This window comes from Sander lucioperca, chromosome 10 (genome assembly GCF_008315115.2).
Source record: "Sander lucioperca isolate FBNREF2018 chromosome 10, SLUC_FBN_1.2, whole genome shotgun sequence".
NCBI lineage: Eukaryota > Metazoa > Chordata > Actinopteri > Perciformes > Percidae > Sander > Sander lucioperca.
Genome location: NC_050182.1, coordinates 7,673,035 through 7,695,894, shown reverse-complemented (window position 1 = coordinate 7,695,894; position 22,860 = coordinate 7,673,035). Strand labels below are relative to the sequence as shown.

The window sequence follows — 22,860 nt, the reverse complement described above, 5'->3', positions numbered from 1 at the left end:
GTGGATTGATTTTAATTTGACTTTGGCTTGCAAACCCTGGTTCAGATTTGTATTCTTATTTTCATTCAGAAAACTACAGTGATTGACCAAACTGACATTCTGGTTTGCTGAGTAGTTGAATTGAGTGTAAAAAAGAAATATAACAGTGTGCATGAATTGTGGTTGTACGATTGAACGGACTGATTCATTTATTTTGATAAAAATGTGCCTCTACAATAAATGCAGACTTTGAATATGTTCGCATGAATATTGCATAATTGCTCAATTGAATCCAAAATGATGTATGCAATGAGCACACACTGTATGTAGAAACAATTCTTGAATGCTCTGCTGCTTGCACTAATAATTCATGTTATAAATAACCGTTTGGTCTCAAGGTAAATCTAATTTTAGACCAAGCCACTATGTGTAGTACTTCAAACAGATGAGGACCAAAACTTCAATCCCAGCATCATGACAGCTCCCAATATGTTTCAAACATTTCCAGGTGAGAGCTGTCAGCTCTATCAGTGGTTTGTACATGCAGCATAAACTGAGCTGTGCTAAAGTTTGCAGCTCTGGGGACCAAACACCGCATGCTGAGAATCTTAAAGACTTCGGGAAATCCACTTTATTTGATGGCAGATACGAAATGTGCAGAAATGTAGTTATACTGTTTTTACCATTTGAGGATTTTTTGACACCAGAACATTGTTAAAGACAAAGAGTTTGATTGAATCAAATCAATGAATTCAGATTGTAACACAGTCCCCTGGTTGCAACAGACCCGATGGAAGCATTTAAGGGTTAATGTCATCATTAAAGATGCATCTTTCCAGGAAGGGATTGGTAATAGTGATTCATTTTACATGGGAATTTACAGTCCTAATGAAAAAGCATTAGCATTAGTTTACTAATGTGATATATTTCCTTGTTAAAACAGAATACTGAAGCTAAACATGACATGGGTTACATTATAATTATCGTTTAGATTGATGGGAAAGGCATAGGGGCAGGGTTGCTCAGAAAACAGTGACAATGCAATGCAATGAGCTGGAATTCAATTTCCTTCTTACTGGAAGAGCATGAGGAGAACCCTTAAAGGTTTTCAACTTTATAAGTGCTTACAGTATCATAGAAGAGCCCCCTACACAATGTCAGCAGTGTTACACACTCAAGGTGATATGATCCTGGATCAGGGCACTGTTTTACACGCTGCTGGGAGATATTTAGATATTTATTTTGTCCCATGTGTGCTATTTGTTTTCACGGTCTGATTACATACACATGTGCAGTATACACGGGACATCAACAGGTAAGCTACACAAAGAACAGGTACATTTACAACGACAGAATTGATTTTTACAAGGTCAGCGAGATTGTTTGTTTAGCAGTAATATGGAAGACGGAACTAAACGTCTGCCAACGTGAGTCCTTCTTCACCTCAAAGTCCTGTACCTGCGGCCAGATGGCACCAGTAAGAAGTGTGGTTTTAGAGGATGGTTGATGTAAGGACAATGGTGAGGGCACGGCGTATGATGGCTCCTTCAGGCCACTAGAGGGCAAATATACATACAAAAAAAATACAAAAAATGCCATGCATCTTAGTATTTATTGCTGAATAGCAGCAAGTAGTGACACGCTTTCCATTGTAAAAAGCGATTTAAAACTGCATTTTTAAACTGCAACTCTGTTCTTTTAAATCAAGGCTGAAGACTTATTTTTGATGCTGCCTTTTTTAAGTGATTGTTCTACATAAATTCTCTTCTTAAATTAAATGAAGAAAAAACTGAGGTGGTTGTTTTTGGAGCAAAAGAGGAACGATTAAAAGTCAGCACTCAGCTTCAAACGACAATGTTAAAAACAACAGACAAAGCCAGAAATCTGGATGTAGTCATGGACTCAGACCTGAATTTCAACAGCCACATTAAGACAATTACAAAGTCAGCCTATTATCACCTTAAGAATATATCAAGGGTTAAAGGACTTATGTCTCAGCAGGATTTGGAAAAACTTGTCCATGCTTTTATCTTCAGTAGACTTGACTGGTGTAACGGAGTCTTTACAGGTCTCTCTAAAAAATCAATCAGACAGCTGCAGCTGATTCAGAACGCTGCTGCTCGAGTCCTCACTAAGACCAAGAAAGTGGATCACATCACTCCAGTACTGAAGTCTCTACACTGGCTTCCAGTGCATCAAAGAATTGATTTCAAAATACTTTTGCTGGTTTATAAATCACTGAACGGTTTAGGGCCAAAATACATTTCTGATCTAGCTGCTACACTATGACCACCCAGACCTCTCAGGTCTTCTGGGACAGGTCTGCTTTCTGTCCCTAGAGTCAGAACTAAACAGGGGGAAGCAGCATTCAGTTTTTATGCTCCACATATCTGGAACAAACTCCCAGAAAACTGCAGGTCTGCTGCCCAAACGACCAGTCCTCCCCATCATATCAAAATCAAGGACTGTAAGACCTCAAATACAACATCACAGTTTATGTTGACCAATATATCTTTAATAACTGTGTCTAAAAACACTACTTCTTAATACAAATACATCAATTTGCATCAATTGAACTGTATGACACAATCGACGGAATAAATAGGGGAAAACAGCTTATAAGCGCACTTACAGTCAGGAACAAAAACAAACAACAAACAAAAAACAACAATATGGACAACCGTTACCGTATGTGGGAACGCAGCGATGGGCGCTACTTGGTACGATGATATCAGTGGCAATACAACTCTGCCCAATACGACTCTCCTCATCTCCACCTACATGTTAACAGCCGGTATTGTTACAACACTGTCTTATAAACTGCCTTTACATTTCCTATTTACCTAGGACAAACTATTAGAAAGTGCATTATATGTGAATATCGGGGAGATGTGCTATTGTAATAAGGCTGAGATCTGCTGACTTAAGTGGAGATATTGTCGGGCCGATAGGCAGCCGGTAAACACAGACACGCACATCATGAGCTTGCAAGCCCTAGGAGCGTTGGAGGGACGTGGTTAGCGAGCGGATCTCTAGTTACCACACAAGCACTAGGGAAGAACATCAGGCATGGGGTCGAATTGTTGTGTGGTGATACCCCACAATAACACAGATGAGTCGCTAGGGCAGTCTAAGCGGGCAAAAGAGAAAAATCACAGGTCACACTAGGATGTTGAGGACCCACGCAAGGCCTCTACGCAAGTCGCAGACGCTATTCACCCGTAGCGCTACGGGGGCGCAGGCGTTGAAGGGGAGAACCGCAAAGGATAAAGTTCTTGGGGAAAAAGGCAGATGGGTGGATCCACTACGAAGGGTAATCTATTTTTTATATTTATGCAAAGTAACAGAAACATGAAGAGTAACATGTACAGTCAAGGTATAAAAGGTACAGCAACATATATAGACATAATAAAAGAAATAAAAGAGAAAAAAATGGTAATTGAAACCTGGTAATAGAAATTAGATGCATGTGTTACCTATAATTTGTAGGTAGGCCTACTTTACTATGCATTATTGTAATGTACTGTACACCTACCTACGAACCTGAAGTGAACACGTGTGAGAATATAGTACAGGGCTGATGTACAGGCTTCACAACGAAGAAATAGCTAAGATGTTTAAAGGAAATGCAGCCAAATTCAACAGCTTCAATCAGACTAGCCTGCATTAAATATTACAGTAGATCAGTGGAAACCTCTCCCCTGTGTGTGTGTGTGTGTGTGTGTGTGTGTTAAAAGCAGGTTCAGATCCAGTCCCCCCCCCCCCCCCCCACCCTCCCTCACTCCCTCCCGCCTTCTGCCATTGGTTCCTCACAGCCGCCCCGCCTGTCTGCTGAGACCCGGTTTAATAACGCATGAACTACGGCAGCAGCCGCCAAGAGGAGACAGAACGCGAGAGAGACTGGTACCGCTTCTGAGCCGGGGACAAGCTGCTGTCGGTGCTCCCCATAAGATCTTTAGAAGGAGAAGAGAAGCCGAGGCACAGCACAGGGACGGACACTCAATAAGAAACACTAGAAGGGAGGTTTGCGGAAGAAAGCAAAAAGGATCACTTTATACCGGCAAACACTGCCTGCTGTACACACACACACACACACACACACACACACACACACAGAGACACACACCCCTTCATGTTGTGGGATTAATGAGAGTAAAGAGAGACACCGGTGCGTAAAGTTGGTGAACTGATCCGCCCGTTTCCACTGTGAACATTATTACTGTATTTTCTTTTTCTTTTTTTTTTGGAGGATCGCTCTGTTCCCGAGGTCCCGGATCCAGCGTGGATTTTAGAACCCATCATAGTGTCTTTGTCTGTGGATGAGCGACGCTTGTCGGATGGTTAGGTTTCTAGAGGAGCGCTGCTGGGAGACACTGGAAGGGTCCCTGTGAACGTGCCACATGCGTGTGGAAGATATGGATACGTTTTTGCTGTAGCCAAGATTTGCCGCGGTTTTTATTTATTTAATATTTTTGACTTTTTTTTTTGACTGCGTGGGTGTTTGTTTTGTTAATAAAATATTAAGATTTTTTTTTTTTTTTTTTTTTTTTTATTTTTTTTACTCTTAAACGACCGCAGAGATTTTAAGACTCATCGTGCGGAATTACAACCATGAACTTTGTTGTCAGTTTGGTACACATCCTTTTGGCAGCGGTTCTTCACCTATCCACTATAAAGGTGAGTGTTTGACTTTTTTTTTGTAATATTAATAATTAGACAGCGACGTTTGTTCTAATTCACACGTGTCTGTAACGCATGCCGGTTCTCTATCAATCATTTTAGATTGCTGCTGTACGTGGCGCAAAGAAAACACTAATCACATCCCTAGTGAGAAACACGCAGGGAAATTATTGGCTAATTGCTGAAAGTGTATTCTATAGGCTATGGAAATGTATTATTAAATGAACATTTAACTATCGGCATTTTCGTTTCTGTTTGTAGTCTACCTAAAAGCCCTTAGTCTTACGTATGTCCCTTTTTTTTTTTTTTGCATAGCCAGACTCCATTTAAAAACCAGTGAGGTTAAGATTTGCTTTAAAGGCTACGTGCAAAGAGACGCGCTTGATGAAATACGTAGCTATACGTAGGCCTATTCATTTAGTGTCTTTTGATTCTGTAAAACAATCATTATATTTCGGGATGTATTTTGTTCACCGCAAAGTACTCTGTTGAATAGAAATACAGCTTAAATTGGGTTTGCTTATGGTAGGCTACGACTCACTAAACTGGGTGTAATAGTCATACAAGTTGTGAATTATGATTAAACGAATGTTGCTTCCTGGATTACCTCTATGCCGAATGAAATAGTAAACGATAATATTCCGCAAAAGTTTCTCAGTTAGTAATATGGTCAATATTTCCGGAGAGTGTGCATTAAACTGAGATTTCTGAATAGAGTTCTGCCTAGTGCGCCTCCATGAGAACTGACTGTTAAGTGCGGAGTGTAGTTTGGACTCTGTACAGTCAGTCAGCTAGTCAGCTGCAGGGTTTATTCCCAGTCAATCTTTTTTATCTCACGGTGATCCGGAGAGTGTGTGTGTGTGTGTGTGTGTGTGTGTGTGTGTGTGTGTGTGTGTGTGTGTGTGTGTGTGTGTGTGTGTGTGTGTGTGTGGAAGCTGAGACCCGGTTTCTCCTGTCCTACCGCCCTGCAGGATGCCCACTTCTTTCCCACACAGGCCGATCCCGCTTTGGCTTTCTCACGCAATATCTCCGCCTGTTACAGCAGCCACATAAGGTGTAACGTAGATCTGCCAGGGATACCGATTCGTCACGTTATCTTTTTACGATCAAAACAAAGACCGGTTCCTGTTACTCCTTTCAGAATAAAACTAAGCCATAACGTCAAGCAATTTCATGAATTGGAGTGAATATTTGAAAGGATTTTTACTTTCTGAGTTGTACTTTCTTTTTGCCTACAAAGAAAGTCAGTCAGTTGTTGGACTATTGCTAGGACTCTTTGCTTTCAACTTCAAATGATTCAACTTATAAAAGCATGGGATTTTTTTTTCAAATATAGAATGCCCATTTAAATTTAAATTAATTATCTTTTGGGCAGCATACCTTAGATTAAACTGTTTGAGCAACAGGCTGCAGCGCTTTTATTTTGAAGGTACATCAGCCTTGCTCCTCAGCTGCGTGTTTGCAGCTTGTATGACGGGCCTGATGCATCTGATGCTTTTTTAAAAAATGTTTATGATTAGGAAGCTATTGTCATCCTGCTGTGGATTGGGCTACCCCATAAATCATATTGTGATGTAATGAGCTGAAAATAAAAACCTTAAGGCCTAGATACTGTCATTTAATACGACTTGTACAGTAAAAGTTAACGAGATACATTTTGATTTGTTTTATGGTGATGACATTTTGTATAGAGGCAGTGCTGCATGCAACAGGAGACATATTTAACACCTGGTCTTATGTGCATCTCTTACAGACTGCCAGCATTAACAAGGGAGTGGAGAAGAGTAAAAATGAGGGTAAGTTTTCTTTCTCCATTAGAGCTGTCTAATTTAAAGACTTCTTCCTTTCTTCAGTGTACAGGCCAGATAACTAGATAGATAACAGGGCCACCTAGTGGATAAGTGATAAACATTTGTATGTACTCTGCGTCAGACTTGCTTTGTTTCTTTAAATGTTTGACGTGTGTGTGTGTGTGTGTGTGTGTGTGTGTGTGTGTGTGTGTGTGTGTGTGTGTGTGTGTGTGTGTGTGTGTGTGTGGAGGGGGGTATTTGTTCATCAGTGTGAGCTGAGGATTGTTTTCTGTACTGAGCAGACGGGAATCAAAGTTCCCAGCGGTGAAAGGTCTGAATCAGGACTTTGGAGTCGCGATAAAAGAGGTGCAGATTTCAAAACACGAGTTAATGTAAGATTAAAGGTGTAAATAAGTCAACGTCTCCACAATAATGCGCTTCAGTTGTTAACAATTTTTTGGGGGGTTTCTGTTTTTTTTTCCACCAATCTGTTGTGAAAGAACACAGTCAATACATGAGCAGACAGTCAGCCTTGGTTCAATGCCATACTCATGTTTGTTTGACAGTGACAATGCGGTGCTGAGGCCAAGGTTAGCCCCTGTTAGTTGGTTATGGATGGAGACACAGATTAGTCACTGCAAACGGCATCACTGGACATGTTGTGTGGTTGTAGTGTTTGTACAGGAGCAAACAGTCTGCCATCTGCATGCTGCTAACCTTCACACACCTACACTGTCAGAGATCCCACCACCTGTCAAAAGCTGTCATATAAACTGTTTCAAGACTGTGACCTGATAACTCCTGGTGGAGAGCTCTGAACCGTTATTAATATGACTTGTTAAGTCCATCTCAGCCCCAAGCCCATTCATTCCTACTAAACACACAACTGCGCACATAACAGGGTGTTCAACGCACCCGTTTCAGTTTAAAGAAACATGTTGCAATGTGGCTGAACGTGCCCCATGACATGCAGTTGAAAGCCCCTTACAAGTTAAATAAATACTAATTTATTAATCTCGCAAGGGGAATTACAATGTTTTCACTCTGTTGTTAGAATACACATTACACACAGGCCTGAAATACACACATGCTCAGTAGTGTATGCTCTAATGGAAAAGGTCAGAGTGAGGGGGCTGCCATTGCTGGACAGGCACCCCGCTTAAGTTGCCCCCACCTCCAGCCAAGGTGCTCTTGGCAGTGCCCAGGATGCCCATATGGGGACTTGAACCAGCGCCACTCCGGCTCCCAACTCCCTACAGTCTGAGCTACTGCCACCTCAAAAGTGGATAAGTGGACCCTAAGTTAAGACTTTTCAAAACACAGTGTCCGTGCTGATTGTGATTAAGTAACATGTCACCCAGTGCAACAGTGTGGCTCACTGATGTGTATTTAATATAGTTTAGGACAACAATGGAGCTCTATGGCGCCGATGAATGAGATGGATCAGTCTGATACACAAACAAAACTCGTTACGATACATTTGTTAGTTTGGGTCTTGTCATTAGATTTGTTGATGATAAGAATCATGTAGAGTATCACCAGAGTAACTATTAAAGGATGATGTTAGACAGAGCAAATGTCTGCAACCTTGCTTCGGAGATAGAACCAGTTGAGTGTAGGGCTGCACGATATTTTGTTTCATCGTCTACATCGACGTTAAGGCTACAACTTTTTTGCTGCTTGATAGAAAAGTAAACTTTGATAAAATGCTTTCATGTGAGTCAACCGGTGTATTTAACTATCTAATGTCCCTCTCCAAAATAATATTATAATATATAAAGAAAGCATAATCACAGACTTGTATATGTCAACGTTCAGTGAGGATACTGTTTCGAAACATTGAATAAAACACCCAAAATTCAATGAAAGTAGAGATCCGATCTTTTGTTGTACTTGCAAAGCCCGTTGTATGTGATCATCCATGTTATTGTGGGGTAATTAAAATTAGGTCGTTAAAGAGAAACCCATATTTCTGAGATAGATATTTTGAAAAACGGGTCAAATTAAAGTTCAACAAACAATGGTTCACATAAGAAAAGTTACTTTTTCATTTTTATTTTCTATGTAGTTGCACTCCCCTACAAAATCACCCCAGTAGTCGAGAATGATTTATTATTTCCAAATAGAGCTATTTATATAGTCTTTTCTCATATCGTAATACATATCGCAGGAAAAAAAATATTGCAATGTCAGTTTTTTCCAATATCGTGCAGCCCTAGTTGAGTGTGTTGGCATGAGGCCGTGGTCTGCTGACAGTCTCATGAACCAAATCCACCCAGCAGGTGCTAGTGTTTTAGCTGCTCGTGTCTGCTGGCCTCGGTCACTGCAACTAAAACTACAGAGTCATTCATCATAGATCTGGAGTGATGCATGGTGCTGCAAAGATGAATCAATATCAACTATTAAATCAATCGGCAACTATTTTGATAATCGATTTGCATAGTGTTTGAGGGAAAAAAGTCAAAAATCTCTGATTTTAGCTCCTAAATGTGATTAACAAAACAAGACATTTGGGAACTTTTTTTTTTTGTGCATTTTAGGCCTTTATTTGATAGGACAGCTTAGACATGAAAGGGAAAAGTGAGAGGGGGGATGACATGCAGCAAAGGGCCGCAGGTCAGAATTGAACCTGCAGCTGCTGCGGCGAGGACTGAGCCTCTGTACGTGGGGCGCACGCTCTACCAGCTGAGATACCCATGCGGCCCAGTCAATATGCTTTTATTATTTATATTCATTTTTCTATATCTGATGTCTCACCAGAGAGCTTCCACTGTAACATGAGAGTATTTTACTCTACAGTCTGTAAAGGCAACTTGCCTTATCGTGCCTCAGCTAAAGTTATGTAACCATGTCCAGTGGATTGTATGGTTGAAATACTGCGTAAAAGACTTTTCAAATGAAATTCTCAGGGATCCATCTGTGTATTATTTGTAGCATTTATAAAAACAAAAACAAGTAATCATAAAGCTAACAGAGCCAGTCTGCAGCATTAATCCAGAAGCAGAGCTTGCACAGGGGTGGGCTTCCTGGGGTCACATGTCAGAGGTGAACTCTGGCGCCACAGTGCCTGAGGTCATGGCTGCTCTGGCAAACCAGGGGTCGGGAGTTAGCTAGGGGTCGCTGGGAACCTAGTCCTATGGACTGTGGGACGGATTATTCTGGGCTGCACAGGGAATGGAAATACAGAGACGGCTGGCAGGCCACTCAATTTTATTAAGTCTTGAGATTGGTATCAAAACTGTTATCAACTATCTGCTCTTGATCTCCAAATATTACTTGACGTTTTTGTTTTGTAGTTTTGCAGAGGGGACGTCAAAACGTTGCTGCTACGTAGAATACAGTATATTTGATAAAGTGTTGCTTCTGCTTTCCAACTCAGTCAAGGTTGCATCTTTCTGTGTAGCTGCTTTAGTGTAATTATTGCCACTGAAATAATTCAAAATATCTGTTGTTGCTCTTATTAGTTTTTTTTTTCATGTTTTGCCACATGGTCATTACATCCTTGTTATCTACTAATACATGTGTGTGATTATTGTATTTTCTTGTGATCTTGGAATTTAACCTTTTCTACTTTTGCACACATTTCTGGGAGTTTATTGGAGCATTGTCAATTTCTACCCAAATGGTTGGCTGTTTTCATCCCTACCGGTTTGACATATTGTCAGTACAAGATTGTCACTGGCACAACAATGTTATTGTTGCTGCTCAGGCCACAGATCTGTGGCACTGTTTGCTTGTTGAGCTTGTCTTATGTATTGGGCATCACTTAGGAAATAAATGGCTGAGGTATTTTTACTGGCAACAGATAAACAAGTGCTCTATTCTTCACCCCAAAAAAATTATTATTATTACGTAAAGCTTTTCTATTCACTTTTCACACTGGCTATAAGGAAGATGACGGTAATGATGATGATGAAAAGATGATCAATCCTCTTGTCTTTTTTTCAGTTATCCCTCTCACAGAAGTCATGACCAAGAGTATGTGTCAGCCCAGGGAGGTGCTGGTGGACATCTTCCATGAGTATCCGGGGGACACAGAACATACCTACGCTCCTTCCTGCGTGGTCCTCAACCGCTGTGGAGGCTGCTGCAGTGACGAAGCAATGGAGTGTGTACCCACGGAAACCAGCAATGTCACGTTGCAGGTGACTTAACCATCATTTTATATTGTCGATTATTTTCTCAAATTATTCGATTAGTTGTTTGGTCTATAAAATGTCAGAAAATGGTGAAAATTTAGCCTGGTTGACACCAGACCCTTCTCAGTTGTAACTGAGAGTGGGTCTGGGGAAGGTTCATTCACAGCTCATTTCCAAAGGGGCGTCACGAACGGACGCCGCTCAAATGCCTCTGGGGGCAATTGGATAGTCCTTCAACCAATCAGACCATCAACTTGTGGCTGTGCTTCGGTGGCCGTCATGTTGAATGTAAACAAAAAGCTGCTTGCCATTGCTGCGCTATCGGCATCATGTAAAGCCCGCCTCAACGGTTGTGATTGGTGCCTCGATTTGGAAAAATTGGAAATAGGCTTGAATAGGCTCTTGGCCAGACTGACTTGCAGAGCAAATCTCAAATTTGCCAGAAGTTCGTCATGGTTTTCCCAGGCTAGTGAAAAATGTCAACCAGTGTTTCCCAAAGCCCAAGATGACATCCTCAAATGTCTTGTTTTGTTCCACAACTCAAATGATATTCAGTTTACTATCACAGAGAAGTATCAAAACTATAAAAATATTCACATTAAAGAAGCTGGAATCAGAAACTGTACTCTTTTTTTTTTTTTTTTTTTCACAAGAAATGACTCAAAGCGATTAATCGATTATCAAAATAGTTGGCGATTAATGTATTAGTTGACAACTAATCAATTCATCCTTGCAGCTCTAGTCTTCGTCAGCAGAAGGACTTTGCTTAGTTGTAATGGAGATAGCTCCGATGTCATCACATGATCCAAGTATGTAGTTGTATGTATCACATGACTGAATTTCCATACCTGGGTCACATTGTGACAACTGAGCCGTCTCTATGAAAACTGAGTAAACTCCACCCACCGATGAAGAATAAAATTGAGCATTCTAGAAAAAAAAAGTTAGTAAGAAGAGCTTGTATTTAGTTTTGTTTAGTTAAATCCTTAAATCAGAAATTTCTGAGCACAATCATAGGGTTAGGGTTAGTAGCTCTTTGTAATTCTTGAGACATGCATTATGAAAAAGGCTTATTAGGCAAAGGTTAGAGACACAGAATGTTTACATCCATCAGCAATCTCAGGTATGTCGTTTACCTCAGCCAGTGTGTTTTACAGCCATTAGTGTGTGGTCACAGCCTCTACTGTCCTCCCACCATGCCGGCTGTTTGACACGGATGTTGGCTGGGGAATAGGGACGTAGAGTAATAAAGACAGGTCACGTCTTTGAGCCGTTTGGTTACAGAACAGTAAGGGCTGTGGCGCTTAGACTGCATGTTACGGAAAGTCGCATTGTTTTAATCTAAACCTTATGTCCTCTGTTTCTCTTCAAGGTAATGCAGATTAGACCAATGGTATCGCAACATATGATTCACTTAAGTTTCACAGAGCATCAACAGTGTGACTGCAGGTAAGAGACTGCAGACCTCACACACAGTGACAGTGATGTGATGAAAGCAAAAAAACTAAATCATCTTGCTCTTTTATTTATTTCAGACAAAAGCCAGATGTTCAAGCAAAGAAAGAATAGTAAGTACGTGTTCTGTTTTTTTTTTTCTCGTTTTGTCATCTGTTCGAAAGGTTTCAGATTTCTCTCATGATCTCTGTATTCATGTTGAGATGCACACACCTTCCCCTTTCTCTGACTTTGTGCTGTATGTTGAGTGGTAAGACGTAATATTAGGGCTCCTTCCAGTAGTGATAGCATTGTCAATATGGGGTGCGTAATTGATTAGTATTTAGACCTTAATATGCTTTGTCTAAACACAACATTGGATACAACTTTGCCCATAATAGTCTAAAGTGGCAACATTTAAAAATTTAAATAAGGAACTATTTTATCAAAGAATAAAAAAATAACATTACAAAACGGCAGTGGTTAGCACTGTTGCCTCACAGCAAGAGGCCTGTCCTCCCCGGTCTCTGGCCTCCACTCAGTCTAAAAAGGTTAGGTTAATTGTTGACTCTAAATTGCCAATAGGTGTGAATGTGAGCATGGTTGTCTCTCTGTGTCAGCCCAGTGATTGACTGACGACCTGCCGGGGGTGTAGCCTGGTTCCCCCCAAATGTCAGCTGGTATCTGCTCCAGTCCCCGCGACCCTGTAGACGATAAGCAGTTACAGATAATGGCTTGATGGATGGATTGCAAATTTGACCAAACATTCAATTCCAGATTTTTTGCTATGGAACCAAGTTTCAATACCCACTACTAGCTTTTTGAACTTTGATTAATATGCACAGACTTATTTAAGTTTGTGCTCCTTTCAATTTAGTTCAACAGAAAATGACCATGCTCAGTGATGGAAGTCAAAACATATGATCCAACTCAAGTTTACAAGTGTACCATCATGTTTCCTGTAGAAGTTGAAGTTTAGAGAGTAGGGCCTTAAGATCCTGTCTTCCACCTATCTTTGCAGACGCACACTTTGAGCGTGCTCTTTTTAATGGCAGCGGGTTTAGTGCTTTATGGTGCGGCTATAATAGCGTGAGAGATTGAGGCGTAGTCAGCCAGCTTCAGACCACCCGCTGCTGTCTGCACTATGACTCCAGTTGCACAAACCTGACCCTCTGCCCTCAGCTACTTCTCCAGTCTAATCATAGCAACAGGTGTCATGCAGTTAACCTATTTTTAGGTGTTGTTACAGCCTCCCATTTAAAGAAACAAACCAAGGCTCAAAAGGGATTGGAGGATGCAACATATAAAAAAGGATGCCAGACACAAGGTTAACAATTACCCAACAAGCTTTATTAAATAATGCAAAAATATCCCCAAAAGTAGCAAACAGAGACAAACAAAAAGGGACTGGAGACCCAGGCCAAAAAGAACAAAAGATGGGAAGACGCTGGATCAACCTCACAATGGGCCATCGCTCCCTGCGTCTCCCCCTATATTACCTAAAAAGGGTAAATTAATCCTAGAACAAACAAAAGAGACAAATAACTGAACTACCGGTAATCTCCAGCCCAAACTAACACAATAAACTAAAATCACAAAACTCCAGCACCTAAGTGTGCATGGAGGTTGGGAAACACAAACCTGCTTGTGGAGAAAAAAGGTGAGGAGGAAACTCCTCACTAGTGTGCTGCTGGTGTGCTCTCCATGTGCCTCTGTCCCTTCACTCTCTGCCTTCTTATCACCTCCCCCACTCTACCTGAGTACTGATTACGCTCAGGTGTGCAACAGACAGGGAGGAGGGCAGAACGAGGGACAGAGAGAGAGAGAGAGAGAGAGAGACAGAGGGAGAAAACAAGACACACACACCAGAGGCACATGTAACGGGTGTAAATAAAGGAGGAGCTCGGAGACAAACGGAAGTGTCATCGTTGATCGAGAGAACTCACTCCCTGTCACAGTTGTCATAGGGCTGTGTGTGTTGAGGCATGCGTGTGGTTTGTGTGTCTTAAGGCTTTTCAGTGGTAGGTCAGGTTGTTTAATTGGATAAGAGGAGTGCGTGTGTGCCAAACTGTGCTTCGGCGGCTTGAAACCTGATGGATTGGTGGAGGATAGATGGGATCATGTTAACTAAGTCAAACCCGTTTGCCATGGGACTGAGCTGAGCTTCGTCCAGCCTTGTAGAATGTCTGCCTGTCACCGTGCACGTAGGCAGCTAGTTTACCCTGTGGCAGGGTGGGTGAAGGTGCTATAAAGAGGATGTGCTCATTCATACAGTCGGTTACACCCTGATAAACCCTAGCCCAGTCCTATTCGATGGATCAATATCCACCCCTGCTAATGAGGAGACCAGCTGACAGTCCCTGTATCTGCTTAGGTGTCTCTTCTTTTTCTCCTGCCTCCTTCTCTGTTTGTACAGAGCCTGAAGTTGGCCACCAGCTACCACTGTGGCAGGTGGATTTTCTAACTAACTTAAGAATACACATTTAAGTGCTGTCAAGTTATTAACAAAATCAATATAATGAATGACCTTGTGTGCACAGTTTCCTTTTTTATTTATCTGCAACAAAATTCCACTCCCATTTCTTTGGCAGCGAAATAAATTTGCCAAGGCATTTGTCCTGTTATCTCTATGGGAAATGGTTATCTTTAAGGCTGTCTGCTGGCCTGTAGTGTGCTGCACTGATAAGTGCTTGCTACTTCTACTTGCTGTTTGGGGCTTTTATCTGTTGCCATGTTTCCTTTTGTTTCAGATGATAGATGGCCACGACAGCTACAGATGTGTGTGTGTGTGTGTGTGTGTGTGTGTGTGTGTGTGTGTGTGTGGGGCATAAGATCATCGTAGCCTTGAGAGGTTCACAGATAAGTTCTGCTTTGGGTTGCTTTGCTCCTGTTTTCATACAGGAGGTCTAGAAGGTGATACAGAATTGATCCTTCTGCTTGGATGTGTGTTGTGCAAAGTGAAATCAGTTCTTTGAGACAAAGCATAGTTCCGTTTTGACCCATAGTAACTACCCTCATATATCTATGATATAGTTCTGTCCTTGTTGTGGCTCTGGTGTGGCCTTCCATCTCTTCAGCTGAGCACTGTAACAGATACTGCAACAAATATAGTGTCTACCTTAACATCAAACTATTAGACATTCATTTTTCATCTCCTTGCGCCTCCTGTGGGTGACCACGCTGCCTCAGTTACATTGCTGCACCTGCCCTTTAGGGATTTATTATAAAGTGTTAGGAGGAGTTGGCTCAGTTGGCTTTTGCTCCAATTGCTTGACTTAAGGTTCTGCACTGATGATGGATATTTGACAAATTCTGGAATCATCTTCTGACTTTATCAAGAATCTTCTTTGCTCCCACCAAACAAAAACTTTAATACAAATTTCAATATTTTATCCATAGCATCGATTTGCAAGCATGACAATGCAAACTGAGATTGGACCCAAGTCATTAATTGCTTCAAACATAAAATCCCTTAAATTGTTACAGCACATTAAATTATATTTTTATTTCCTTATTATGATGTCATGTATGTTCTTGTTGAAATAGAATGCTGGGGAAGAACATTTGATATCAATGGTGGAAGGGCAGGATTAAAAATAAAAAATTAAATTAAGTTCCAGTGCCAGCTTTATTGGCTCGATTTGTTTTTACACCTACTAGTGTAGGACGATGTCACCATGGGATATTCATTGATTTCCATAAAGTGTTTCCTTCAAATGGATGCCAGAGTGGGGTGGATTAGTTTAATACCTGAAACATTAAATCTGAGCCACAAATCCTGTCTTGTGTGTAAACAAATGCCTTTACAAAGCGATCTTAGTGAGGGGTGGTTTGGGGTGTGAGGAGGAAGGGAGAGGATAGGGATGTTGCATGAGTGTCTGTGTCTGCCCTTTCTGCAGAATTTGCTCTATAGCTTAGATCTCTCTCTCTCTCTCTCCCTTTTTGCTTCCCTTGCAGCCACTGTGCGCCTTGCTCAGAGAGAAGAAAGCGCTTCTTTGTGCAGGACCCTCTCACCTGTAAATGTTCCTGCAAATTCACACAATTAGACTGCAAGTCCAGGCAACTTGAGTTAAACGAAAGAACTTGCAGGTTTGTTTACCATACATACACGATAAACAACGTGCCTTGAATTCCTTTTTTTCCCCACCCGTCCCATCTCCATGCCCACCGCTGTGCTTCAAGCAAAGATTGACTGCATGCTTCTCCCTGCTTTTTCATGTTGTGTTGGTGTTTGTTCATGGGAATGTGGCAGCTTCTCTGTGCTTGCATTGTCTCTTGTTGCAACAGTCACATCCGTTTTAATCCAGTCTGATTTAGGGATGCTAATTTAGATTTTTTTCTTATCGATAGCCGACCCTCGTTAACCGATCATTAACCGTTAACCTACAAGCAGGCAACTGAGTCCCAGTTCAACTATACTTTAGCGCAGTGGAGATAGGTCTAGCAATGCGAGACTACAGTTCACCCGTCCAGGAGGCTCGAGCAAACAGCTGCAGCAACGATGTTGCGTGCATTGTCACGCATGCAGCCCCTTTCCTGGAACGGCCTGCGTCTCCGTGCGGCCGACAAAGATCCGCAGCTGTTCGCAAAGCGTATGTCCAAGTCTGTCTCCACCTGCGTTGTTGTCAGCTGGGTGTCTGATTGGGATACTCTGTATGGAGGACAGCCGATTTAACCCGCCAGTCCTCATCGATGTAGTGCCATGTGTCGCGTGGCTCTCCGCTGTAAGCGCCGTCCAGCAGAGAGCCACGAATTTAGCAGAAAAAGGGCTTAAAATGGAACTTGCTAGTACAAAGTTAGCACCATCAAGTTAACTAGCAGTTAAGAAATAGCTTGTATGGACTGTTATTTTTACTATGCAACACATTGCTTTTACTTTTTGTCTTGATAAACAAAACTGATAGTATTAATCGGTCAAAATCTTGGTTAACGGTTAAACGGTTAATCATTAACATCCATTACAAAGCCATTATATAAAGGAAATGGTTTTATGAGCCCAGGAGGATTGCTCCAGCCCATGTAAACATTTAAAGGGTTGGTTCACCCATTACCTCTGGTGGTATCTGGCTGTGCAGACAGTTTTTATTTTCAGGTTTTACAATATCCACTTACTGCCACCCTAATACAATGAAGGTAAATGCAATTTCATTTGTGGTGTTAAAAAAAAAGAAAGAAATCTAATTGTGAGCAATTTTCCTTGGGACTATTTCGTCAGCAGAAAGTAGTTCCAATGAATATGAATGTCATTTTCCTGGCCAAATGGTTAAGGTGCATATCACATTACCTCAACGCCCCCTGCTTGAATCCGGCCAGGGGCCTTTGTTGCATGTCACACTACTACCTTTTTAGTCCCAGAGTTTTCACGGTCTTCATTTGCGGATAGAGTTAGCTCAGTACTGTTTATTTATACTGAGCCAACTCCATTTGCTGATGAAGGCCGTGAGAGAATGCCGAAAGGTCCTGGGGGGAAACAATTCAATTAAATTTTATTTATAGTATCAAATCATAACAAGAGTTATCTCAAGACCCTTTACAGATAGAGTAGGTCTAGACCACACTCTATAATTTAACCCAACAATTTCCCACGAGCAAGCATTTAAACTTAGTCATTGGACCTTGAACTAAGATCGGGTTTTTTTTTCTGAAACATTTTGCATGGCCAGATACCACTAGAAGGATCTGAAAATATAATTTTTTCATTCGTTTTTTTTGAAAGCACTAAAATCACCAATTTGGAGATACAAGGTTTTCACATGCAAGTGATGATATATTTATCTTCCTGTGAGGGAGGTGGAATTTCAATCTTGCTTTGTTACCAGTTAAGTAGAGTAGACAAGGAGTCAGATAAAAACGTCATGCAGGTCTAGCAATGGCTCCATGGTCATTCTTTTTAACAAAGGTTTACCGGTTATCGTGTTCATGCTGCTTGCATGTCACATTCACTGGTTTTTACTCATTACTTTTAAACACTCAAATACTAATACATATGTGTGGAGTTAAACTCATCACCCCGACTGTGTGCAGCAAACAGCTAAATAGAGGAGTGCTGGGACTGCTGCCTCTAGTTAACAAGGTGTCACGACCTCTCCTGACCCAGCCACTTCCATGACCTCTGACCCCTGTGGACCCCCCACACGGCTTTGGATTTAGAGAGCCACACACTTCTTGGTGAAGTGATGACTGACATGATTCCAATTGGCTGCTCAGTGGTCAAGAGAGAGAGAGAGAGAGAGTGGAGGGCACCTAAGGGTGGGGGGTCTCTGGAACTGGGGTTAGAGGCCTGTTCAACCCCCACCACTCCACCCCACCCCCCAGTTCCAGCTATTACCCCACCACCTGAACCCAAAGCTACCAGAAAACATAGTGACATGAGAACTTGATGCAAAGATCAAATGTTTATGTTTTACTCAAATTTAAAGACCAAACCTTTAACTGAAAAAGTACATTTTATATACAGCGGAAAAAGTATCAGGAGGTGGAAACTGACCCAGGTCATCTATCCCCCAACCTCTCTCACTATCCACTTCTGCTTCCTGTTTTGCCCCTGTCTCTAAATAATCCCTTTTTTTTTTTGCATGGAGCAGTTATGTTAAGTTAGGACATCATGCACATCATATTATGTGAGACAAGGCTGTATAAAACCAATTTGCTGCTTGTCACTTAACCAGACTTTCATCTCGTTTTCCACAGATGTGATAAACCGAGGAGATGAGACCAGCAACACTGTTATGAAGGAATTATTTTCTTGGCACAGCACTTTGAAACCCGAGGATGCATTCCCTGCAAGGACACGAAACGACAACGCAAGACAGGACATTCTTGGCGCAGATCTTGCCACTGTCTGTTTTCTGCCTAAAGATATTAATATATGTACATATACTATAAGTACATCGACAATGTGTATTGCTGCTACATAAAAAAACACACTATTTAAAGCGAAACGAATGCGCCACTGGCGTGTGAATGGGAAAAGCTTCAGTGGCGTTCTGCTCTTGGATAGAACTGGTAAAAGAAATCTGTTATTTTTATGTAACACTTCACTGGATGCTGGTCTGCTGTGGATATGAATATCTTAAACATTTCTTAGTAACAAAAAAAACTGGTGACTATAACTTCAACGAGTGGTGCAGCAGAAGCCAAACTCACCTCCGAACTCTGACAGAAGAGACAAGGAGGAGACGGAAGGGAGGACGAGGAGGCGGAGGTGGAGGAACGCCTGTTGTACTTGAACTGAGCGGAAGGTCCAAGAACTGTTTCCATCTGTGACATGATGTGAAGTTGTGTCTCCACTGTATGGATTGACTCCAGCTTGTGTGAGAACACAACTGACACATTTCTCAGAGTTTCCTGAAGTGACTGTGGATGCAGGTTTTGTGGCGTGATGATGGATAATGTGAAGATGACCTTTCCTCATAGAAGGATTACGTGACGATGGCAAGAACTAAACTAAAGCTTAGCTAATTAAGTTAAGCAAGTACAACAATTTTAGTCAATGTTAAAATTGTGTTAGGGTTAGGATTATAAACCATCAGGGTTATAGGTCAGAAACAAGTACGTGTTTCTGGTCCTTCCTCCTTTATGTAACCTGTCCTTGGTGGAAAAAACAGATGTCTTTCTTTTTGTGCACAGAGTTTATTATTTGCATTTTAAGGTATTTTGTTTCTTTTTACAAAATGTCTTGAGACAAGGCTGTCTGAAGGGATATTACTATAGGTATATATGGAGACAAGAAGTGACAAGCTGATCACAGATAGGCACCTCACTGTAGAAATCCTCAACCTTCCAGTTTTCTTATTTAATGGCTTTGTGTGTTCCAAAGAAATAGTCAGGCATCCACAACAGAGCAGTTTATCATAAACGATCTGTATATACTTACTAGCTACCCCTTTGTCTAGTACACTACATCTTATTTATAGAATATGTTCAGTATTCTGATATTTATATGGCGTGTTAAGGTTATTTGTACTCCTCAACTGTTCTCAGTCTGTCCAGATATTGAATGGAGAACACGTATGACTGTAGACTCTTTTATTGTGGGGAAAAAGGACTGAAAGACAATGCTTTGACATTCCTGATTTAAACTAAAGCTGTGTTTCTCACCAGCCGGAGGGGGATCATGGTTGGCCTGTTGAGCGATAGTAACCGCAGCCACCGACGTGCGTGAATGAAATGCCAACACAGGTGTTTTTCATTTTGGCCTGGGTCGATTGACACATGGTTTTGTACTTGTGGGCCCAAAGGCACATCATATGGAGGACCGAAGGAGTTTCGTTTCTGCTGCTCAGCTCTGACGTAATTTAGCGAAGACTGTCCAATCAGACTGAGGCCTCTAGTCTGACGGTGGTAAACTGGCACAGTGTTTTCTCTGACTTTAACCAAGGCACTAACATAACCTCCTCATTCCCATGTATTACATTGTTGTGTGGTTCAGTAGGATACAGCCACGTACCACAAATCAAACATTTCCTTTAATGCTAAACTGTTACCATATGAGAAAAAGACCTTCCTCATTAATGAGCCGTAATGGAGAAAAAAATAGAAATACATTTTAGTAAAGTTGCAAGGTATATATTTAATAGTGAATAACAAAGCAACAAGTTTAAGTAAGACAATGAATAAATACTATACTGATGAGAGATATGAGAATATATAAAATAATTTGAAATAAGTAAGGTCACCATTTCACGAACTGCCGTGAGACCGGGTTGCAGCCTACAGTAGCTTATTTTGAATGTATTACAGATTGATGTCCAGGAGCTGTGCTTTGACAGACGTCAGTCAGTCAATTATGTGATATTTTGATTTTCTGGAGGCGATTGGCTCTCAACAGTTAGTATGTATGTCATTGAAATAATGTGTGCTCAAATGAGTGATTTTTACCCTTAAATTCTTTAAGAGAACCCAAACAAACCAGACAAATGCCATAAAGTAACACTGTTATATTTTATTATTAGCTAAAACCTTTAAATACAGTATATACATGTAACTCAGTCAGAAATCAAATTCTTACATTGACCACTGTTTATTTCAGCATGTGCGCACCCAACAGCCAAAGCTGACTGACTAAACAAGGAGTGCTGAAACCGCCCAATGGAAACTCTTTGTCATAGTGAATGTTGACCGTATGAAGATGCATGAAATTATTTATTTTAAGAACAGTTGACTAATTTGTGGGCACAAACTATTCTGTGCGAGTTCCTGATTGTACTACCTGCTAGGCTCGGTACAATATTGTTAGGTATGGTCAAAAGACGGGTCAAGACTAAAAGTCAGTAATGCTGACTTTAGCCTCAGATCCAGATCCATTTTCAAAAGTATAGTGACCCTTTTTTCATGAATCCTAACTATTTATTAGTGCCAGCTGTATCACTGCTGTTCATGTGAACCGACCTTCTGTGCTACCACCCTCAAACTTGAGGCCTGAGAGTATGTTCACTGAGAACCAGCTGCTGGTTCAGTACCTAGCCTCTCCAGTCCTCTGATGATGACAACATTCTATTTGTATTTAAGACTTTTTTGTTTGTACAGCCACACATTTTTAGTATATTTTCACATTAATATATTTATTGGTGCTGTAAAATGTTTTACAATATTAATACTCTGTTGTTTTTAGTGTAAGTATTAAAACATATTTATTTTGAAAATACATTGTTTTTTTTATTATTAAATGTCAACTAGTTTGAAAACTTATCTTTTTAGTGTGAATTATGGTGTCAGATACAGCGGACTGAGACGGAACAGGAAAATTATGATGGGTTTCACATCCTGCTAGATCATTGACATGGCCTCCATGTAGACCAACAGAGTTAGGGTTAAAATATTTTTCTAAGAATTATTTATTGATATTTGCATTTAAAAACCTAACTGGTTGGGACTACATCCCATTTCTCATATACATCTCACGTTCTTATTACCAGCATGGATAAAAACTAAAGGAACTGCAAAAGTGGTTTAGGCTGTAGTACTGCTAGTTGCCACTGTATGCTCACTGAGAAGAAATTAGCAACTGTTTTGAGATCTAGTTCGAAAAGTACCATATATTCTTTTATAAATCAGTATTTCTTTCGAACACAAGTTAGGATATCATTAGTTAACTTTGCCCCTGCTGCAGCTGCTGCCCCCGCGACCCGAGACCGGATAAGCGGACGAAGATGGATGGATAGTTAACTTTGTCATCTTTAAAGAAATTTCATAAACCATATATAGTTTGACTGACAGTTATCTCACTGTTGCTGCAGATTAGGCAAGACTGTCAGTATTGACTTTGTTTAACGATGAGAACAACCTTTTTATAATCTCAACCATGAACACAATCTTTTCTGGAGTGTTCAGCCATGCTAGCAGCCCTGTGAGGCTGTACTCCGGTACAGCGAATTAAGTGTAAACTGATTGGGATGTCAAAGTTTTGCAGGTATTTGGTCATAAACCAAAGTATTGGATAAATAGAAAGGTTGACCCGATGATGGCACTACAGATATTGTCAGAAGATCACCAAATGTACAATTTATCTTGGGGGAGCATGACTGTCTGAACCAAATTTCATGACAATCCATCTACTAGTTGCTGGTGGCGCTAGAGTTGGAATCACCATCGTCATGAGGATACATCATCTGGGAAACATTAAGTTTTGTGCCAATCCATCTTGTTGATGTCAGGATATTGTGCAATATTTTGACCTTATGATAATTAAGGGGGTTACCAACAATATTACAATTCATCCTCTGAAGAACATGAATATCTGTACCAAGCTTCATGGTAACCCATTCCATAGTTGTTAAGACCTTTCACTCTGAATCAAAAGTGTCAACCTGCTGGCGGACCAAAGTGGTAGACCTACC

The 22,860-nt window shown here is 41.0% G+C and overlaps 1 protein-coding gene and 1 long non-coding RNA gene across 4 annotated transcripts; one reads left to right on the top strand and one right to left on the bottom strand.

The window, feature by feature from the left end:
* The first annotated feature begins 3,827 nt into the window (after nt 1-3,827).
* Nucleotides 3,828-21,089, top strand: vegfaa (vascular endothelial growth factor Aa). Of its 3 annotated transcripts, XM_031313069.2 has the most exons (7): nt 3,828-4,656; nt 6,413-6,455; nt 10,398-10,594; nt 11,961-12,037; nt 12,124-12,156; nt 15,980-16,111; nt 18,713-21,089. In XM_031313069.2, the coding sequence occupies exons 1-7, from the start codon at nt 4,591-4,593 to the stop codon at nt 18,732-18,734; spliced, it is 570 nt and encodes a 189-aa protein (XP_031168929.1). In that variant the 5' UTR covers nt 3,828-4,590; the 3' UTR covers nt 18,735-21,089. The 3 variants fall into 3 exon arrangements, with proteins under 3 accessions (XP_031168929.1, XP_031168930.1, XP_031168931.1); XM_031313070.2 differs by lacking the exon at nt 15,980-16,111 and having other exon boundaries at nt 12,124-12,160; XM_031313071.2 differs by lacking the exon at nt 18,713-21,089 and having other exon boundaries at nt 12,124-12,160; nt 15,980-16,089.
* LOC116059811 lies at nt 12,098-14,065 on the bottom strand. The gene is made up of 2 exons (XR_004107376.2): nt 13,664-14,065; nt 12,098-12,726 (listed from the first exon to the last, which is right to left on the bottom strand). It is a non-coding gene; the product is annotated as an uncharacterized LOC116059811 (long non-coding RNA).
* Nucleotides 21,090-22,860: the final 1,771 nt, after the last annotated feature.

Excerpts from the sequence above, each read along its gene's own strand:
- vegfaa (XM_031313069.2), top strand. The coding sequence starts at position 4,591 with ATGAACTTTGTTGTCAGTTTGGTACACATCCTTTTGGCAGCGGTTCTT. Across the intron at positions 6,456-10,397 it reads GGAGAAGAGTAAAAATGAGG|TTATCCCTCTCACAGAAGTC; the intron begins GTAAGTTTTCTT and ends TCTTTTTTTCAG. Across the intron at positions 12,157-15,979 it reads GTTCAAGCAAAGAAAGAATA|CCACTGTGCGCCTTGCTCAG; the intron begins GTAAGTACGTGT and ends CTTCCCTTGCAG.